The 18,016-nt window shown below is 40.8% G+C and overlaps 1 protein-coding gene across 1 annotated transcript in view; it reads left to right on the forward strand.

Annotated features, from left to right (window-relative positions):
* Positions 1-3,214: 3,214 nt before the first annotated feature.
* grik3 (glutamate ionotropic receptor kainate type subunit 3) overlaps positions 3,215-18,016 on the forward strand; it is an 87,712-nt gene continuing 72,910 nt past the window's right edge. The window contains exon 1 of the mRNA XM_031853376.1: positions 3,215-4,121. Coding sequence (XP_031709236.1) covers positions 4,007-4,121 — 115 coding nt within the window. The 5' untranslated portion in view covers positions 3,215-4,006. The remainder of the gene's footprint in view (positions 4,122-18,016) is intronic.

The following is an 18,016-nucleotide window of genomic DNA, read 5'->3' on the forward strand; positions in this document are numbered from 1 at the left end:
AATATGTACAAACAGCAGCTGTATGACATTGAATATAGTTGCATAAGGTATGTTCCATACTCGGCCTGACAGCGGACATGTATTTGGAACTGAAGCTTTTTGAAATGTTTGAATTCTATGAAGACACAAAGCCTTCGCAAAAGAAAGAAACATGAAATAGACATCTCAGGTGGGCTTAAGTCCTCTCACAATGAATACCCAAATATGGATTATTTATTCCCAAACATCAAGCTTCTATGCCTTCAAAACGATTTCTGTTCTTCCAAGAGATCAATACAACTCCCTCGTAGTTTGAAAAGTTGACTCTGTGGCTTTTTGATGAAACAATCATCTTTTCTTTTAACAAAGCTAAAGCCACACCATCAAAAACAGTGAATCCAATCAAGAAGACTTGGGGGGGAAAAAAGCATTTAATTTATAACCACGCAGACTTAGACTTAGAAATTAGTTCCTATTGACCCATTGTTGATGGGAGATGTTCGATCTTCAGCATTATGTTCAGTCTGGTGACTGGAGTTCTTTGTTTCTCTTGAAGAGAAAAGCAAAATCAATGGTGAAAATGTTTCACATTATTCATTTCTTGAGGCTCAATCGAAGTGCAGCAATTTTTCCAAATAATTATGAACAATCTAACATCTTGGATTGCACATCTTCTCCAGCCAATCATAGGTGTATAAGCAAGCAGTGAAAGCCACCGTGTGGAAATTGATTGTCCTCTTTCGCCACTCTCACAATCTTCAAAAACTAAACAAAATGTGCTGATCAATCCAGTCAACTAAGTACACCTCTTGTCAATATCTCTAGCTTCACAATGGGGACTTGATGTTTCTGAAGCCATTAGTAATGACCAACTTGCCAGACGAGGCATTGATCGCTGGCCAGTTGTAAATGCAACAGCAATCATTTCACAGGAGAAAAGTAGAGCCGACGGTGCTGTCGTGTATGGATAGGTGACCTGCTTAAAAGTGTCAACTTAAATTACTTTTTAATTTACTCAAGTAGAGACTGGCGTGAATTATTTCAGCAGGGGTTTGATGTTGTTATACTAGACCTCAGAGTCACTTTTACCCTTTATTTTGCTTCAACATTGCCTTGCACAGAAATCCTATGAAGACCATTTTACAACATTTGAGCAAAATAATACCATTTTAGATATCAATGACAGGTCTAGTCAACCATCAGTCTTGTGGCCGACAAAAGAGACATCTCTCCTCTCAACTTAAATACCTGTTTGAGGCCTGTAATAATCTCACAACCTTTCAGATCTATCTTGTAACCCCTAGATTAGGAACCACTATACCGTACTGTAGATAAAGCAGTAACAATACCTCCACTTCAACCAGATACAATAGTAATACTTACACATTATTGCATCAGTGATAATGATAATAATCTATTTATGTATTATTTAAATAAAGAAACACTCATAGGGGACACTTATTCTGCCGGATGAGTACTTTATATTGATACTTTATGTGCATTTAGCTGATTTCTGTACTTAGGTAGGATTTTGAAAACAGGACTTTTATTTTTTTACATAGTTGTACTAGTACTTTTACCTGAGTAAACTGATGTCAGACTTTGTGGGCAACATAACATAAGTGATGTGGATGTGGGTGACACCAGCACTGCTCTGGTCTCCTCTAATAATCCTCCTGGCTCCACTCCCTCTCACTGCTAAATTGCATTTCAAGTTCTTGTAATGGCAGGTGACATTGTAACATATAGGCACTTCTTACAATGATGAGGTGACAGGGAGACAAAAACGATGGCTCTATAAAGATTTAATGCCAACTGCTGTAAGAAACACAAACAATGCAAATCCAGTTTCCTTCAACAGCTCTTCCAAATGTAGAGAATCTAACTGCGATACTACATCTTGTGCTTCCCGTCTCCTCTCTTTGTGTCACAGCGGGGAACTCTCCTGCTCCAGGGTCTGACTCCCTCCAGTTATCAGCCCAGGTGATTGAGAGCACAGACCGCCATCTCTCTATAGAGGGCACCCACAGACCCAGGATGTCTTGTTTGCGAGAGCTGTGTACATTTAGTATTTGAAAGAGCAGCAAGTCAATGAATCTCGATAATGCGAGAGCCGGGCCACATAACTCACGTTGATAGTCCTTACATTGTGCCAAGAGGCGATAAATCTGCTCTGGGAGACATGAATATGCAGTGGCAGTCAGTCTGGCTTGTTCTTGCTTGCATGCCCCCTGATGCACAGTTTATTCCTCTACCCCATTCCAAACAGAAAAATAAAACCAATGAGCCACAGCACCATCTCATCAACAGTGTTCTATTAAGCACAAAGAAATGTAGCAGCGCATTGTCAGAATATGCTTAAAAACGGCAAATCATTAGTGTAAAAAATGCAATCTATGGTGTTGGTTTATAGAATATCTCCTATTTGTAACATTATTTGTGATGTCAAATGGGTTTAGATTTTTTTCCACAAATCTATCTATCCATCTATCTATCTTCCTATCTGCATATTAAAAATGTTCTTTATCTAAAAGGGGATTAATCAACCAGAAAATATTTTTTAAAGAGCTTTCAGCTTTCTGAAGTTGATTTCAGCATTTTGATGATGCTACACGTTTTAGTTATCTGTTTTAGGAAAAAAATGCATAATTCACTTACTGCAATCTGTGCCATAAACAGGTAATTCAATACCTTCAGCCGGGCTTTACCTCCTCCACTGCAGTAGTGAGAGAGGTATGAGTGGCACTCACTGTGTCATTGTATATATAACCTGCAGTTTGTATTTGAGGGCTATTTGTAAAACATGAAAAATGGACAGCCAGATATGGCAGAAAGCAGTTATGGGGGTTTAATGTACTCATTGACACAGACTGAATGTCTCAAATAACAGCGATAAGAAGCCTGCTTTGTCAATGTCCCAATCCTCAGCTGACACTTATTTCCCTCATGCAAATAATTCATCACATTCACAATACAGGCGGGGGTTTCCTACTTGCTTGCTTGAGGCAAAGAAAATCCATCTCAGAGCAGTAAATAAGAAATAAGTCTGCATCTCTAAGAGAACACAAAACCCTAAATATCATAATATCAAATGTATAATGTAGAACATACATTTATACAATGTATACCATGTTGCAAGTGTATACAACAACTGTAAAAGGAGAAGACCAAGTCATTATTCGGATCCATCTCACCTCCATAAAATACTCCTTGGACATAGTTGACAAGTATGCGTAACGACGCGTGCCTCTAGTGGCACCGTGGAAGGAGGGTCGTCAGACGCACGCAGATGCACGGCTTTCTGCACTGCCTTTCCATCCAGCACAAACTAGAAGGCTTTTTTTAAATGAACACTGTGCAACAAAGAGCCTTTTTGTACAGATTTGGACGTTCTTCAATAGCCAGCCTCGTGCCATCACCGTGCGCAACTGGAGAGGAGCGTCGCGGAGCGGCTTTTCCACCATCTCAAAGTACATCTGTGTTAACAGTTTTCATGACTGGAATGGGAGACTGGAGTGATTCAACTGCAGAAAGCAATATTTGAACGTCTAAAGTGCGTTCATATTCCTCAGCACTCATCGTGTGACGCTTTTCTCTGTTTGTCTTGTCGGACGACAGAATCGTTCGAGGCAACCCAAAGTTCCGCAGGCGCAGTTCTCCTCTACAGCGTTGCGGGAGTCCGGCTCGGCTGTTGCCGTGGTACTTGCCAGTAGACAGATAGCATCGGCGGAAGGAGGGGATACAGAGACTCCTGCAGGGTAATTGTAGCAGCCTGCGTTCGCAGGTGTATCACTGATCCGCCTGTGAGGGGCTGGGGGCTTCATCCAGATCGAGCCGCTCTCAGACTTGTGAGTAACAGAAAAAAAGAAAGAAAAAAAAAAACCCTGAAGAATGTTGCACCAAGTACAATGAGCGCAAATTCATCGAAGACACCAAAATCCATATATGCTCCGTCGAATTCAGTTTTGATGAGCAATTCTGAGTCGTCTTTGGAATTTTAAAAAGTGGATCTCGCGACTTTACAACCATGCGAAATACTTGGCTGTCTCCCCGGAGTGCGATTTGGGAATACTGGACATTGCTGATTGCATGTCTCTTTTGGATTCACTACTCTAACGGGATGCCTCATGTTATTCGAATAGGTAAGTGTTCCACATTTATACACACACACGCGCACACACACACACGTTTCTGTTCTTGAAAGTTGCCCCCTTATTCCGCGCATTTTAGTGCGGGTCCTCATTCGTGAGGTCATACCGGTAGCGGGTGTATTTTTTTTGGGGGGGGGTAAAGCCTAAACAAGCAGTTCGCCTCAGTCGGGTTGTTTCATTTGACTTAAACGAGGAGCAGCCAGCATGCAACAAGAGAGCAGTGCATTATGGCTGACGATTGCCTGTAAAATTGAGGATGCCTTCTCCACTCAGAGACCACGCCATGAAATATTGTGGGTTAGTGTGACCTCTGTGCACTCTGCTTTGTCTGTTCCATTTTCTGCAGCCAGCATGTTGAGTCACCAGCTAAATTCAGGATCATTGCTATGCCTTCTGGAAGTAATGTTTAGCTTTTAAGAAGTCTGTTCAATCAAAAAACTACTGCATCACATTAAGGAATACACCATGCGAAAGTTTCAAACAATTTTACAATTTATTCAGGGGAGTGGAGTGTAATCTAATCTTATTTTATATTATTTTATCTTGTCACTGCAAACAAAACAAAGTGCTCACACTATACAAAAAAACAATCTGTTCAAATTTGCATTGCATTGCACCGTTAAATCCTGAGTCCTCCCTCCTGATCTTTCACACACACACACACACACACACACACACACACACACACACACACACACACACACACACACACACACACACACACACAAAGAAGAAGCAGGGTCTGTGCTGGTGTTGTCTTTTTCCAATCACTCACTGACGAACAATGTGAGAATTGTCATTTGGAAGCTGGCGATGCGATGAAACATTTTGCGCCGCCAAGAGACAGGAGCAGAATGAAGATCAATAAGGTTTTTGTCACCAGGCAAATCGTTTTTGACATTTGGCGGAGTGCCATGCAGGACAATTACTCAAAATGGCATTGGCCCACATTAACATACCACTACAACAGCCGGGGTACAAACAGGGAGTGAGTGCAGCGTAATGGCATGGAGCTCTTTGTCTTCGAGTTATAAATGATGGGTGAAAGTGGATGCATGTTATAAAATTGCATATTCTATATTCCAGTCCTCTAAGAGAGGTGGATGGCCTTTCCAAATCAGTAGTCTCTTGTGTGACATATGTGCAAATCACCAACATCCCACTCTGATTTTGTAATACGATTCCTGTCAAGCTCAGCGTGTGGTCATTGAGCTACATTTATTCAAAGGAAAGTTATTCGACTTTAACAGGATGACGTATCGCTATATCTATGAGCTGGAGTGAATGTCGTCCAGCCTTCTGTATATGTTATACAAATTCTAAAAAAGCAATTCAGGAGAAACACGCAGAATAAAGTGGAAGACTGTAGAATAATGTTTAGTGAGAGGCGTCATATGCCGCTGTCAGGCAGGCCCAGGACGTCCCTGTGATTGACTGCTGCACTCTGAAGAGCCATGACTTCTGTGACATCGCTGTGCATGGACTTTGGTGATGTCTTAGAAGCCGCATAAATCCTTAAAGCTCTCTCTCTCTCTACTGATCTGAACTGAAATCGTTTGGTCAAAAGGACATTTTTTTCCTTTTTCTTTTTGACAGTGGCAGCAGCTCAAATGAAAACCTGAAATAGAGTTGACAGGCTTTGTTTTTAAAAATGTCAAAGTGCTGAGACAAATTTACCTTGAAATGTGCTACAGTCGCACTATTGCTTTTTATAGAATCTATCAATGCGTGTGGTGCAGGAGCAGTTTCTTTTTTTTTGTTGTGTTCCTACGATTGTATTTTGACAAGGTTGCTGAATTTGCCTCAATGCCAAAGGAAAAAAACATCTAATTCAGAAGGCTTACGTCTTCATGTGATCTTTTGAAGCTCAGTGTTTACGTAAACGGCCATGTGTGCCTCCATTTCATTTTGTCCACTCAAAAATAGGCCTGTGTGAAAATAACAAGAAATGTGAGATAATATTCTATATAATTGAATTCATACAATTAAATTGTATCTGTTTGAAGAGGGGATAAGCTTTGGGGTGTTCATCAGATAGGCCATGTGTATTATTGCAGCAAAACTATCATATTTTCTCAGAGAGGATGTTAGTATTCACAGTCTGTTGATTCGTTTTGGGATGAGCGCTTTTTTGAGTGCGTGTGTGTAGTGCCCCCCTTTCTTGTTGTAGTTTAGTTCTTGGTGTGCTAGTGTATGTGCGCTCTGTGTCGCAGCCACCCCGCTAAAACCAACAGAGGGCTCTCTTATAGTCGGCGCACGGTGGCCAACGTCGCTCCTCATCACTGGTTACCAACACAAACAAACCAGTGAAAATCATCGAGGTGGGCGGTGGTATTTGAGCACGGCGCTCTCTGTCTGTGCTGTGTCTGCTCTTGGTTAGGTGGCCTGTGCAGTTCTCCAAGTACACCATCTGGGTAATGGTGGGCATCCAAGGTAGAGTTGTTGCCATTGATTTTAGTGCTTTTACAGTGCACTGCTCTAAGTTGAGGCCAGATGGTCGCTCCGTCTTGTTCTGCAGCTTCTATTTGTTGGAGGGAATAAAAGACTGCTCCTCCAGTATTTGTCCACTTACACGCTGTGCTTCTCTTTAGACTCCCTCCGTCTGCCTTTCGTAATTCTTTTTTCCCCCCCCTGAAAAGTTGTGCAACCTCTCATCTCATAGGAACCATTTCAATGGATAATGCAATGTTGGTATAATGAAGAAGAAACTGCTGGAGTCATTTTTCTCTCAGAAGGTAGCATGTGTCTGGAGATAATTTGTAAGGAAATAAGACTCAGTACACCGATGATTTCATTGAATATGATGGTGGCTTTATATAGTGCTTTGTTCTGTGACCCCAGTGAGCAGCATTCAATCTGCACAATTAAATATAATCCGTAATACATTGCATTCCTCTCCATCAAATAGGGATTGCACAATTTTGATCACATGAAAATGCATCGATCTTTTGTTAAAGCTTACAGTAATAACTGATTATTATACATTGTGTCTTTCATCTGTGGATTGAAGAAACTAATTCATCATTTGGTGTCTCTTTTCTCTCCGAGTGAGGTTATTCACTGCCTGACAGGGATTTATTGTATAATCAATTACTTTATCTACCTAATACTCAAAGCACTTAATCAGTGCCAGTTAATCAATCTCCTCATGATTTCATGTTGATTTCATTTCCTTTGCTCCTCGCTCTGCCCCGACAACACCTGGTCACATGCATTTTTCATTTAGCCTCCCTAAAATGCTTTGAGCAGCCATGACTGCAGACTTAATTATTGTGTGTGAAACAGGCTGAACATTTAAATATAAGCTGACAAATGTGCAGCACTTGAAGTTGTATGTGGTGTGACCACTCATAAGCTTCAGTGGGATAAATCGGGTCTGTGGTCACCACTTTGGTTGAAGTCTGCAAACACAGAGCCACTTCAGAGGCTTGTCTTTATCCCCGCACCAGCAGCAGAGAGAGACTGAGTAGTTTTCATGTGATTAACTCTTGAAGCGAGCTATAGAGAGTGCACCGTCTACTCGCATGCTCCCTGAGATCCCTACTCCCTGGCCGGGGTTTTTCGCAAATGTCTCATCTGAAATGACTCAGACATATTTCAAGAGACTGTGAAAAGCTGTAATGGTACTTTGCATTTCTACTTTTAACAAAGTGAAACCCAAAGGACGGCTTGTTTTGAGAATTGCCCACATGAGGATGGTATGGCTGGCAAAAAGAGGGAAGAGGAGGACAGTGAAATGAAATAAAAAGTGTTTGGTGATGAAGAAGAACAATGAGGAGATGTTGTATCAAATAAAGATGGCCATCAGCTGCTGAGTGGAAATGAATATTTCATTTTCATCTAAATTTAATCTCTCCCTAGACAGAGAGAGGAAGCAGGGAGAAGCCTGCTGGTGGAGGCTTGGGGCTGGGGAGTTGTCGTGGTGAATATGAACAAAGGCTGTTAGAGGTCACAGAAGAATTGGATAAAGGGGAAGCTTCTTTGATGTGTAATTCCATTATCTGTTAGCAAAAGCAGAGATTGAAGGGGGAAGAATACAACGGTTGTTTTACCTGCGCTTACACACTCCCCCTTCATCCACTCGTATAAACATCAACTGCAGAGAAAAAAGCAGCGGCCTGTTTTCTACTACTCCAATCTCGGGCATGTGTATCTCACCTTCCACACACACACACACGTACTATATAGAGCCATATTCCATCCACAACATTTTCTAAAACATATGTCTGGTCTCACTGGGCCTCTTGTACACAATCCAATTCTATTCTCTCTGTCAGCACACTCGCGGCTCGTCATTAACTTCAATCTCGCTGATGAGAAACGGCAGATGTTCGCTTTGTTGAGCAGAGGGCCCCGTCTCTGAACGTCTTCTGTACTCGCCTGTGATCCGGTTTAGACGCATTAGAAAGGGACATTCTACTTCCACAAACAAATATATGCTCCAGGCGTGCTATAGTCTGTCTTTTCTGAAGCGCAGAGCCTGTTTTTAAGTCGGTAAGTCCAAGTCGAACTGTAATAAATGAACTGTGTGTTTGTGTTTAAGACAAGGTGAAATAAATGCGTAATACTCTGAAAATGTGCTCATAATATGTCTGATCACTAACACTAACAAGACTTGACTGCATCCAGGAAGTGCAGGTACTTAGCCTCTTGTTCAGTCACACATAATAATGATCATCCAATAATCCCAGCCACTAGGGGCTAATAGAGCGGATCTACCAACCAGTAAGATAATCCTGTGACACAGCAGGGCCCCATCTAGCCCCAGCTAGTTTAGCCTAGCCGCTGCTAACACACCAGATGGTGTTTTCATATCGTACTACAAAGTGGGTGCTCTGCAGTGAGGCTTGCTCCAAACATATGCTTCTGATGCCTATTGACATAAATAAGGTGCTGAAATCCTTATGGCTATACCTTTAATCTTTTTATTCAGAAAAAAATGAGGAAATCACTGCTGTCATAAGGATTGGTAGATGTTATTTTGCAGGCAATATTTACTTTTCTGTCATTTGTAACCATGCGGGGATGGTACAGAAGGTCAAGGGTCATTTTTACCCAAATCACAACAAAACGTATTTAACTGTAGGGCTAGGAAGCCATGAGGATAGTTTTGGTTTCACATGCTTTGGTCGCCACTGAAATTTCTACTTCTACCCTAGTACAATGCAAGTCAATGGTATTTTGTTTGTTGGGCTTACAGCATTTAGAAACTAAATTTACACTATTTTAATTTTACTGTAGATAATCTACATAACCCACTTTAAACAGTTTCCATTGGGACTATTTATGAGGTAGAAAGAAATCCCAATGAAACTTGTTTAAAACTTGAATATCCAGCATAACCTGCACATAGTTTGTGGGATAACACAACTCTTATTAATTTCTTTAAACTAGGGATGCACAGATCCAACTTGTTCTGTCCCGATACCTGTTGGCTGTTACAGAGTACTGACCAGATACCAGTGTTTAATTAATGTATGCCTCACTGTGTGGACATGACTGGGATTTTTCTTTTATCAGGCTTGACTTAAACATTGTTGTTTTATTTTTTTAAGAGAAAATGTAACAGGCTAATACCCGAACAGGCTAATTGAGTCTGTATCTGATATCGTTATCAGTGAATCACTACTAAATGTACGTTTTTAATGCTGTGGGCACCAAGAACAAAACCTCCTTTGTATTCAAATATGGAGGCAGAAATCTCACAGACAGATGATATTCACACAGCACTTTTTGAAAATATGAAATGAACAAAATGCTTCAAAACATACCAAAAATTACAACAATAAGAACATAAAATCAATGCAGAAAAATTAAGGATTAAAATACCAAAGGGAAGGAAAGGGAGGAAAGCAAACTAGAATACATGAAACAGAAACTAAATGACGACAGCAATAAGAGTCCTCTTAAAAGCCACCAAGTGTGTCTGAGTGTGACAGAATATCTTATGATGTGATAGAATAAAACAAAACGTATCTGAATGTCCCAATCCCATTAAAGGTAAGTAATAAAAAAGTAGAATAATTTGTAATTTGGGTGAAGCGACCATTTCCTACTCAACGTGGAAACGTCCATCAGAAACAACAGCCTGATTGATTTGGTCCACAATCGGCCTGAGTCCCCCTGCAGGCCCCTCAGGGACTCAACGTCATTATAGCAGGACGTGTGCTTTCTGGATTTGACAGTGTTTTGAAATTCATGGCATGTCAATGTTGGCCATTTCCCTGTGAATGTTTCCGTACCAAGGCAATGAATCAAATTTCATTCTCCAGCCATTTGTCTTTATTATGTGCCCTTGTCCTTTCTATTTGACTCTGCCATCTCAGCCGTCCTCGGGGCTCTGCTGGAAAAGTCAAATAACATCGAAACAGTTTGAACAAAGCTTGATCACGAGGCATCAGGGCCAAGCTAGCAATATAACATAGTTAATTAGAATGATCTTGTTGGAGGTAATTTGGTGATTTTTTTTGTACATTTCAGCATGGGGAGCAATTTGTCTACACTTTTTCAGACGCACTGTATTTGTTGGCAAACTGCACACACGGCGGCATCATGGGCACATGAAGTACAGCAGCAGAAGAGACGGAGGGAGGGGGACAGAGAGAGGGTGGTTACATAGATGAAGCTAGGGGATTCTTATTTAGCTTGTTAATTAGCTTGAACCTTTTGATCCCAATTTTAAAACCCGCCACGTTGCAATTCTGGCCGCCTTTTGTGTGTTGCCCCAAGCCAGATAAAAGTAAGCTTTATTCCTGTGCCTTTCAAACACCATGGCATTCATCGGAGCAGTATTAGCTTTGCTTTTCCTCCCCGCGTTAGCGGCATCCTTATCTATTCCCAGACGCTCTGTGTAAACTTGGTCACCTCTGACACCTCAGTTACATGCTGTTACTCACCTGCATTACAATAACAAGACCTTTTCTTTGCGCTGCTTTAAAGCAATCAGGAATTGACAGTGGAGGTATCAGCCGCAATGCACTGGTTTAAATCCTATTTAACTTAGGCTAAGGACAATGAATGGACTATGACACTGTTTCATTCTGCCCTTTTAATCAAGCTCTCATTGTTATAAATGTCAGGTCTTGGCTGTGTGATTCCCTCAAATTGCTGTTCCATGACTGTAGGAGATGTGTGTGCATGAGTGTGTGTTTAGGAGAGAGCGGGAGTGTGAGTATGTGCATGACAAGGGGATGTATAAGGGGAGCTGGCATAGAATCCCTGGAGCGTAGCGGTAGAGCAGGAGTTACTAATCAACTGTGAGAGAGTGGGCTAGAGAAGACTCACCCTCTATTTTCCCCCCAGAGAGAGAGATAGAAGCAACAGATAAGACAAACCTCTTCAGGCCAACACCACTACAAATGAATGGCTATCACCAAAAATATCAGGGGAGAAACAGAGATATTTCCTCCACATTCTACCTCACACGTCTTTTTTTTTTTTTTTCTTCTCCCCGTCTCTTTTTATCCCGGCAGTAACAAATGCGAGGACGACCGCAGAAAGTGCATAAGACTCGGCGGTTACCTCTCTAGCCCCTGTGCTCATCCCTCCGCTGATGGATAGCCAGGAGGTTGAAAGCCAATGTCAATTAAGTTAACACAGCCAATACCCAGAAGATTTCACTCAGCACTCGCACTGCGTGTGTGCAGGCAAGACAATGTGGGATGGGCTCTCCTGTCTCAGCCAATGTTTTACCGGCTGCGGATCTACTGTCCATGGTTGCCCCTGGAGAGCAGCGTGGTTAACCGCAAAATGTTCCCCTGTGACTCGTCTGAGGATGGCTTGTCTGCATGTGACCAACCCCAGATATATGGAACAGGACAGAGATCACCATTGACAAGGAGGAGAAGAAGAGAGGAGACTCTGGGCAGTTTGTCTTGCGGTACATTTTAGTAAAACTATAAGGGATGTTTGTATGAATGCGGGCCTTTAATGTAAAGCCAGAACATGTAGTAACTTAACTGTCCTGCAGGTTTTCACTCCTTCAGATACGGTTTGAGAATTAGAGATGGCTGTCATGGTAACCAAGTAGAAAGTGATTGGTGGAGATTACAGCGTGTGATTAGACTGTCATCTAAGCGGCAGGTATGTTTTATTTTTTTTTGTCAAATCAATTTTCTATCACAGAGAGTTAATGAAAAATTCAGCTTCTGATTGCTTTGTTCCTAAATCACATTTTACAGTCTCAGGTGCTTCTGTTTCTTCACTTCCAGCCTCAATCTATACTTTGGTAAATTGGTTCAGTAAGTTTACTATTTTCTCATAATTTGGAAATTTATTATAGCTCACAAGCAATCATTGTAATGTTTTGATATTGTGTATTATATCTATATCTATATATATATATAATACATACTGTATATATTATATATATATGTATAACAACAGGTTATACAATGTGTGTTTTTGTTTACCTCCTCAAAAATTAGAAAACAGAAGATCCCCCCACACACACACATTAACACTTTAACTCCTCAACCCCAGAGTTTTTACTCATCCAGAGCAAGAGAAATAAAGGAGAATTAATTTTGTGAAAGCCGGCTAATTTATGTATAAAACTTGGCAAAATATGAGCGATGCTCCTAATTGCTTTTAACCAAGAGTGAAAATAATACCATGACATTTTTCTGCATCAGAATGGGATGCAATCAGCAAGTATTATCTGGTGTGATGAGAAGGATCAGTTAAAGTAATGCTGCAATAATCATATGCAAATTTAATGAGACATCTGCAGTGTATTAGGCGGACTATTTTCTTTGGTAAAGCAAAACAATGCAGGTCCTTCTTGCCTTCCATTTTTAGTCAAATATGCCATAAAAAAAGACCATAAATATAATCTGTGGTCTTCAAAACACAGTAACAATATTCATCTGCGGTATTTTCAACATGCAGATCATTTAAAGTCTGTATCAGTAAACTGTTATAGGATACGTAGCAAAACCTGAGCTTCATCTCTTGTGATATATGCTAAATATAATTTTATGTCTCACAGAAAATGTAAAACAAAGCTTTCTGTAAAGCCAAAACAAGGAAAAGAAAAAGCTCTTCACTGTTATTACATGTCTAGACTTATACATCTATTAAGACAATTTAGAGCGCAACACAGTTTAGAAATGTCAATATTCTAAATGTCTTGAAAGGTCAAATAGAAATGTCAAAAACTGTATGTAAGTGGAAGCAAGGTTTCTAATGGTGGCAAAAAAAGGACCTCTATAACCATCATCAAGCTATTACTCTGAAATACATTTCTACACTACGTATATGATGCACATGTCATTTCCAATCCAATTTACAGTACAAATTTCCTTTTGTTTTCATTTCAACAACAAAATTGCTGTTCATGCTTTTGCTCTAGACTTTCCTTTTTGAGTGCATTTTCCATTTCACCAAGGAGCTTTTGTTAGCCTGATTGGATACTTGGAGAAATTTACAACCATCAGAACATTGACCACATTTAAAATAATTGGCATCACGCTGGCATCACAGAATTAATGCTCAGTTAATGTCCTGCTCTGCCTCCCTCTGCACTGTTCACATATGGATCGGCTGTCTGCCAGAGGGGTAATTACTTCAAATGTGGTTAGGACCATTCCTATTGTAGAACTGTAGTACTGGGAGAACACAGGCTACAATATACAGCATAAAAAGGAGCAATCTCTTAATGAAGCCATTTAAAATAGGGCAAAATGATTTGTCAGTCAACAGAAAAAATATTTTTTTAGTCATTAATTCAGTAAAAATAGAGTTGTTTGCTATGTCATTCACATTATCATAAATTTAACTATTATTTGACTATTGGTCACTCCACTAAACATCTTACAGCTATTTTAGCATTTTATACACAACATATAATATGAATAATTATAGAATTATATGAATTTAATGAATCGTCCAAACAAATCTAAAGCTGAAAGAATTGGTTGATTAATCGACTATTTTTCAAGCAAACATACCCAATGTTCCCTTTTTTTGTCATTTCATAGACCAAACAATCAAGGAAATAATAGACACATGAATCAATGATTAAAATACTCATTAGCTGCAGCCCAAAAGAAACATGTTCAGCAATGATAAAGCTAATTGTTTACTTTTAGCTTTATCTAATACCCTAATGCAAAATTAGATAATAAGTAGACAGTACGTTTGATACAGATTCCAGCACAAAGACTTGGAAATATCTCAATAGAGAGTATTATATTGTAAGACTTCAACATGCCCCTTTGTTAGATGAGCATGTGTCCTTTGCACCCAGCATGGTGGAGATTTAACCACACAAAAAGGAGGGATGGCTTCAAAAAGGGAGGAATATGATCTTCTTTTCCTCTATCAGGGCCTTCAGGAGGCCAAGTGACAATCAGCAGGGTTTGTCAGCTGGATTTCAAGCCTGTAATGATGGTGTGTGTGTGTATGTGCTTTTCTGAGTGGAGCCTATTAGTGCAGTGGGGCCTCTTCAGCCACTGTCAAACTTAAAACAGAGGACAGGAGGAGGTATTACCTCTAATTACGTGCTGTGATGCATCTGTGAAGCCTGAGCACTATCGAGCTTCCGGGCTGGCAGACTTTTGTCTGTTTATGAATTCATTTTTGTTTCACATTATACGTATCTTGGTGACAGAAAAGGAGCCCCCTCTTCGCCATTTCTTGTCTCCTTCCTCTATTACCCATCTTCCTTTCCTTGAAAAAAAGAAATAACCATTTATTTGAAGTCATGTTCTTTTAAGAGGGTAAAATATAAGCTTTTGTTTTGGGTTTCATTCACTTTCTCTTCCTCCTTTCTATCCACACAGAAGATGTGGCTCTAACATATGCTCATTGTGTTAATCCCTTGCCAGGGTAAAATGAAAACTCCCTTTTCTCACCTTTCTTGACCCGTACCCCTTCTGTCTCCTCAACGCACTGTATTACAAGACTTACATTTCAATTTGCAAGCCCAATCACAGGGATCTTCTGTGCTGCTGGTTGGAAAGCAATTGCGCCTCATTCAATCTGTTCCCCTCATGTTTCCAATCCATTTATGCTTATTTAAAGATATTTAATGGCTTGAATTAAATGCATGCAGAACCAAAAGTTTTTTCTTTCCTTTCTTTTCGTTTTTTTTCACACTTCATTTGATTGCACCCCCACCAGCCACCTTTGCCTCCATCCAGTGCTTCCCTGGTCATCTGTGCACATTGATTTGAGAGACGAATGTGGGAGGTGGCAATAACAGCACATGGAAATGGGCTGGTGATTGCCTTCCTCCCCGCATGGTGATGGAGGGCTTGAGTGATCGTTCCCCTGAAGCCCCTCCTTGGTGGTTGATTAGCTGTGAAGTCCTGGAGCTCCGGAGTGACACACTGGCTCATCAGACCCCGCTCAGCCTGTCAGGGACCCCCTGATTGGATGGTGCTTCATAATTGTCCCCTATTCTGGGTTAGGGTCCGGTGTGCTGCCATCTCATCTTTGTGTCAGAGAACGCGCCACGCTATGCTCGACTTTTCCTGTTGCTTTCCAGAAGGTACACACTTAACATTTTGCCATATGAAAAGGATGCTTCATAGAAATTATTCTATGAAGCCTAAAATTATCACACAATGTACAATGAATAGGAAATGAAACGATCCATTACAAATGATGGTCAAAGGAATGCTGTGTTGTAATAATGCATATTGAATTGTGACATTTATTTCAAGAAATGCTTCTTCTTCCTCCCTCTCCTTGCCAGCACCAGCAACTGCAAATGGGCCCGGTGTAATGTCCTTTTTTTTGTCGACATGATTGAAAGTTAAAGCAGTCAGAACGCAGAACTCTGAGGGCTCAGGCCCAGGTTATTGATTCCCATAGCTCATGTGGGTAAAATGCCCAAGGTGTGGAGCTCATCAAATCATTGACTGTCTTAATTAATTCATGTTCTGGCATCAGTCTCTGAGGACACTTGAATTTCTTGAATTTTTTTAAAGACTTGTGCCCATGCCATTGCCATCAATCTGTGACAACTTGGCTGATATTAGCTTAAAACATGTCTTTGGACCCTGCACTGGACATCTGTGGGTTAGGACTCGAAATGTGTGAATTGATTCAAGGATTCAAAAGGTTAATTTCACGCATAACCAAACTTAAAGCTTTGCTCAAAGATTAGAGTGAAAAAAAATAATATTAAGGTTACGAATTCAAGATAACATTTATAAATACATGGACAAATGTAGACGTCATAATTTTAAGGCAAAATAAACAATAACATTTTGTACACACTCGACTGCAAATATGCAAATGTGCAGGGCAGTGTGCAGGAGTCACCAAGGATATTGTGCGAGACCGAAGATATAGAGGACAGAGTTGACCATCCCAAAAGCCTGAGGGAAGAGGATTTTCTGAGAGTAGAAGCTGGCATACTGTGTGTAAATCCTGCAGAGTGGGGGAGTGGAGATGGTATGCTTGGCTGGGTGACTCTGTAAGGCTTCATGGTCCTGAGCAGAGCAGATCCCATACCAGTTGGTAATGACCCTTGCTTTCCACAGCACAAGATTAGAAGGTCTTTTGAACCCCAGAGAAACTTTTTAACTTCTTAAAACTGTCAGAAGTGGTAAAGGGGTTGTCTTTCTTGCCAAAATGTCGCTGTATGTGGACAATGTCAAAATCTCGATGATGTGGACCCCAAAATGTAAAGTTTCTCGGCTGCTAACTCCAACAATCGCCAGCTAGCTCCTTGATTTTGCTGACTTTTAGTAAGATGATTTCGGCCATACTGACAGGTCTGCCACCATATCCAGGTAGGCCTTCTCCTTATTATTGGTGATCATCATCAGAAAGCTTGACGATGGAGTTGGAGCTGTTCCTGACCACACAGTCGATAATGTATAGGGAGTGCAGTAGGGGCTTAATTACACTATGTTGAGGACGAGGGGTTTAGAAGATTGACTGCCCATCCCGATCACCGAAGTTCTGGCAGTCGGGAAGTCTAGGATCCAAGCACAAAGGGAGGCGTGTAGTCCCATTTCCATCAATGTGCTGTTATCCAATATGAGTCACAGTATGTTTTAGTGTCTAGTGATGCAAAAGACTGGAATAGAAAGACATGTGTCTTGTCTCAGAGTAACGGTCCTTCTTTCTACGTCTGTTGAAATGCCCATCAGGTCTGACATGTCCACACATAACTGTAAGGCTTTTCCACTCACCAGATAGTTGAGATGACCTGCAGTCACTTAGCTCCGCAGCTGTTTTTTTTTTCACTCATCCAGAACACATGAAATGACATCTCTGCTCCGTTTTGGCTCCTAGAAGCCATTCCCCCATGTTGAAGACACCGCCGGCACCAATGGAGCAAAACTTCAAATGTAAAATACGAGCTCCGTGTTTTGTGGAATAGCTTGCCCGCATCTGTGATGTGTGCAATTGCATTTAACTGCATGCCAGCTTTTATCATATTTTCTACCAAAGAAGTGGTGACTGCAGCCACAGGCTTTATCATGTTCAGACTTTTTACTCACCAAATAGGCTTTTTCCTGTTGTCAAGCTTTGGCTAAAATCACTCGCAACCGTTGTTGGTGCGTTTTCTGTAATTTATTATTCTAATTTCCCTCATGCCAAAAAGGAAAATGATGGTCTTCGATGACTCCCGTTTGTACTGGCCTTTTCTCGCTCCTCTGGCTTTGTGTAATCTTCTATGTACAATGGAACATTAGTTTTCTCCACCCATTACAGTTTCAGTGACTTCACCTGCTACATGATTACTAGATTTTTGAGCAAAAACCATCACGTTTTCCTTAGTGTTTCTTTGATAGAGATTATAATGTCACAGCTCTCAAATGCAATAGGGCTCAGTGTCAGCCTTGCACGGGATGATGGACTTTACAGTGCCGGAGGACTCTTGTGTTGAAGAGTAAATCCACCATCATATTCAGCACAAACAT

This window comes from Anarrhichthys ocellatus, unplaced genomic scaffold (assembly GCF_004355925.1).
Source record: "Anarrhichthys ocellatus isolate YVR2014 unplaced genomic scaffold, GSC_Weel_1.0 scaffold13, whole genome shotgun sequence".
NCBI classification, from domain to species: Eukaryota; Metazoa; Chordata; class Actinopteri; order Perciformes; family Anarhichadidae; genus Anarrhichthys; species Anarrhichthys ocellatus.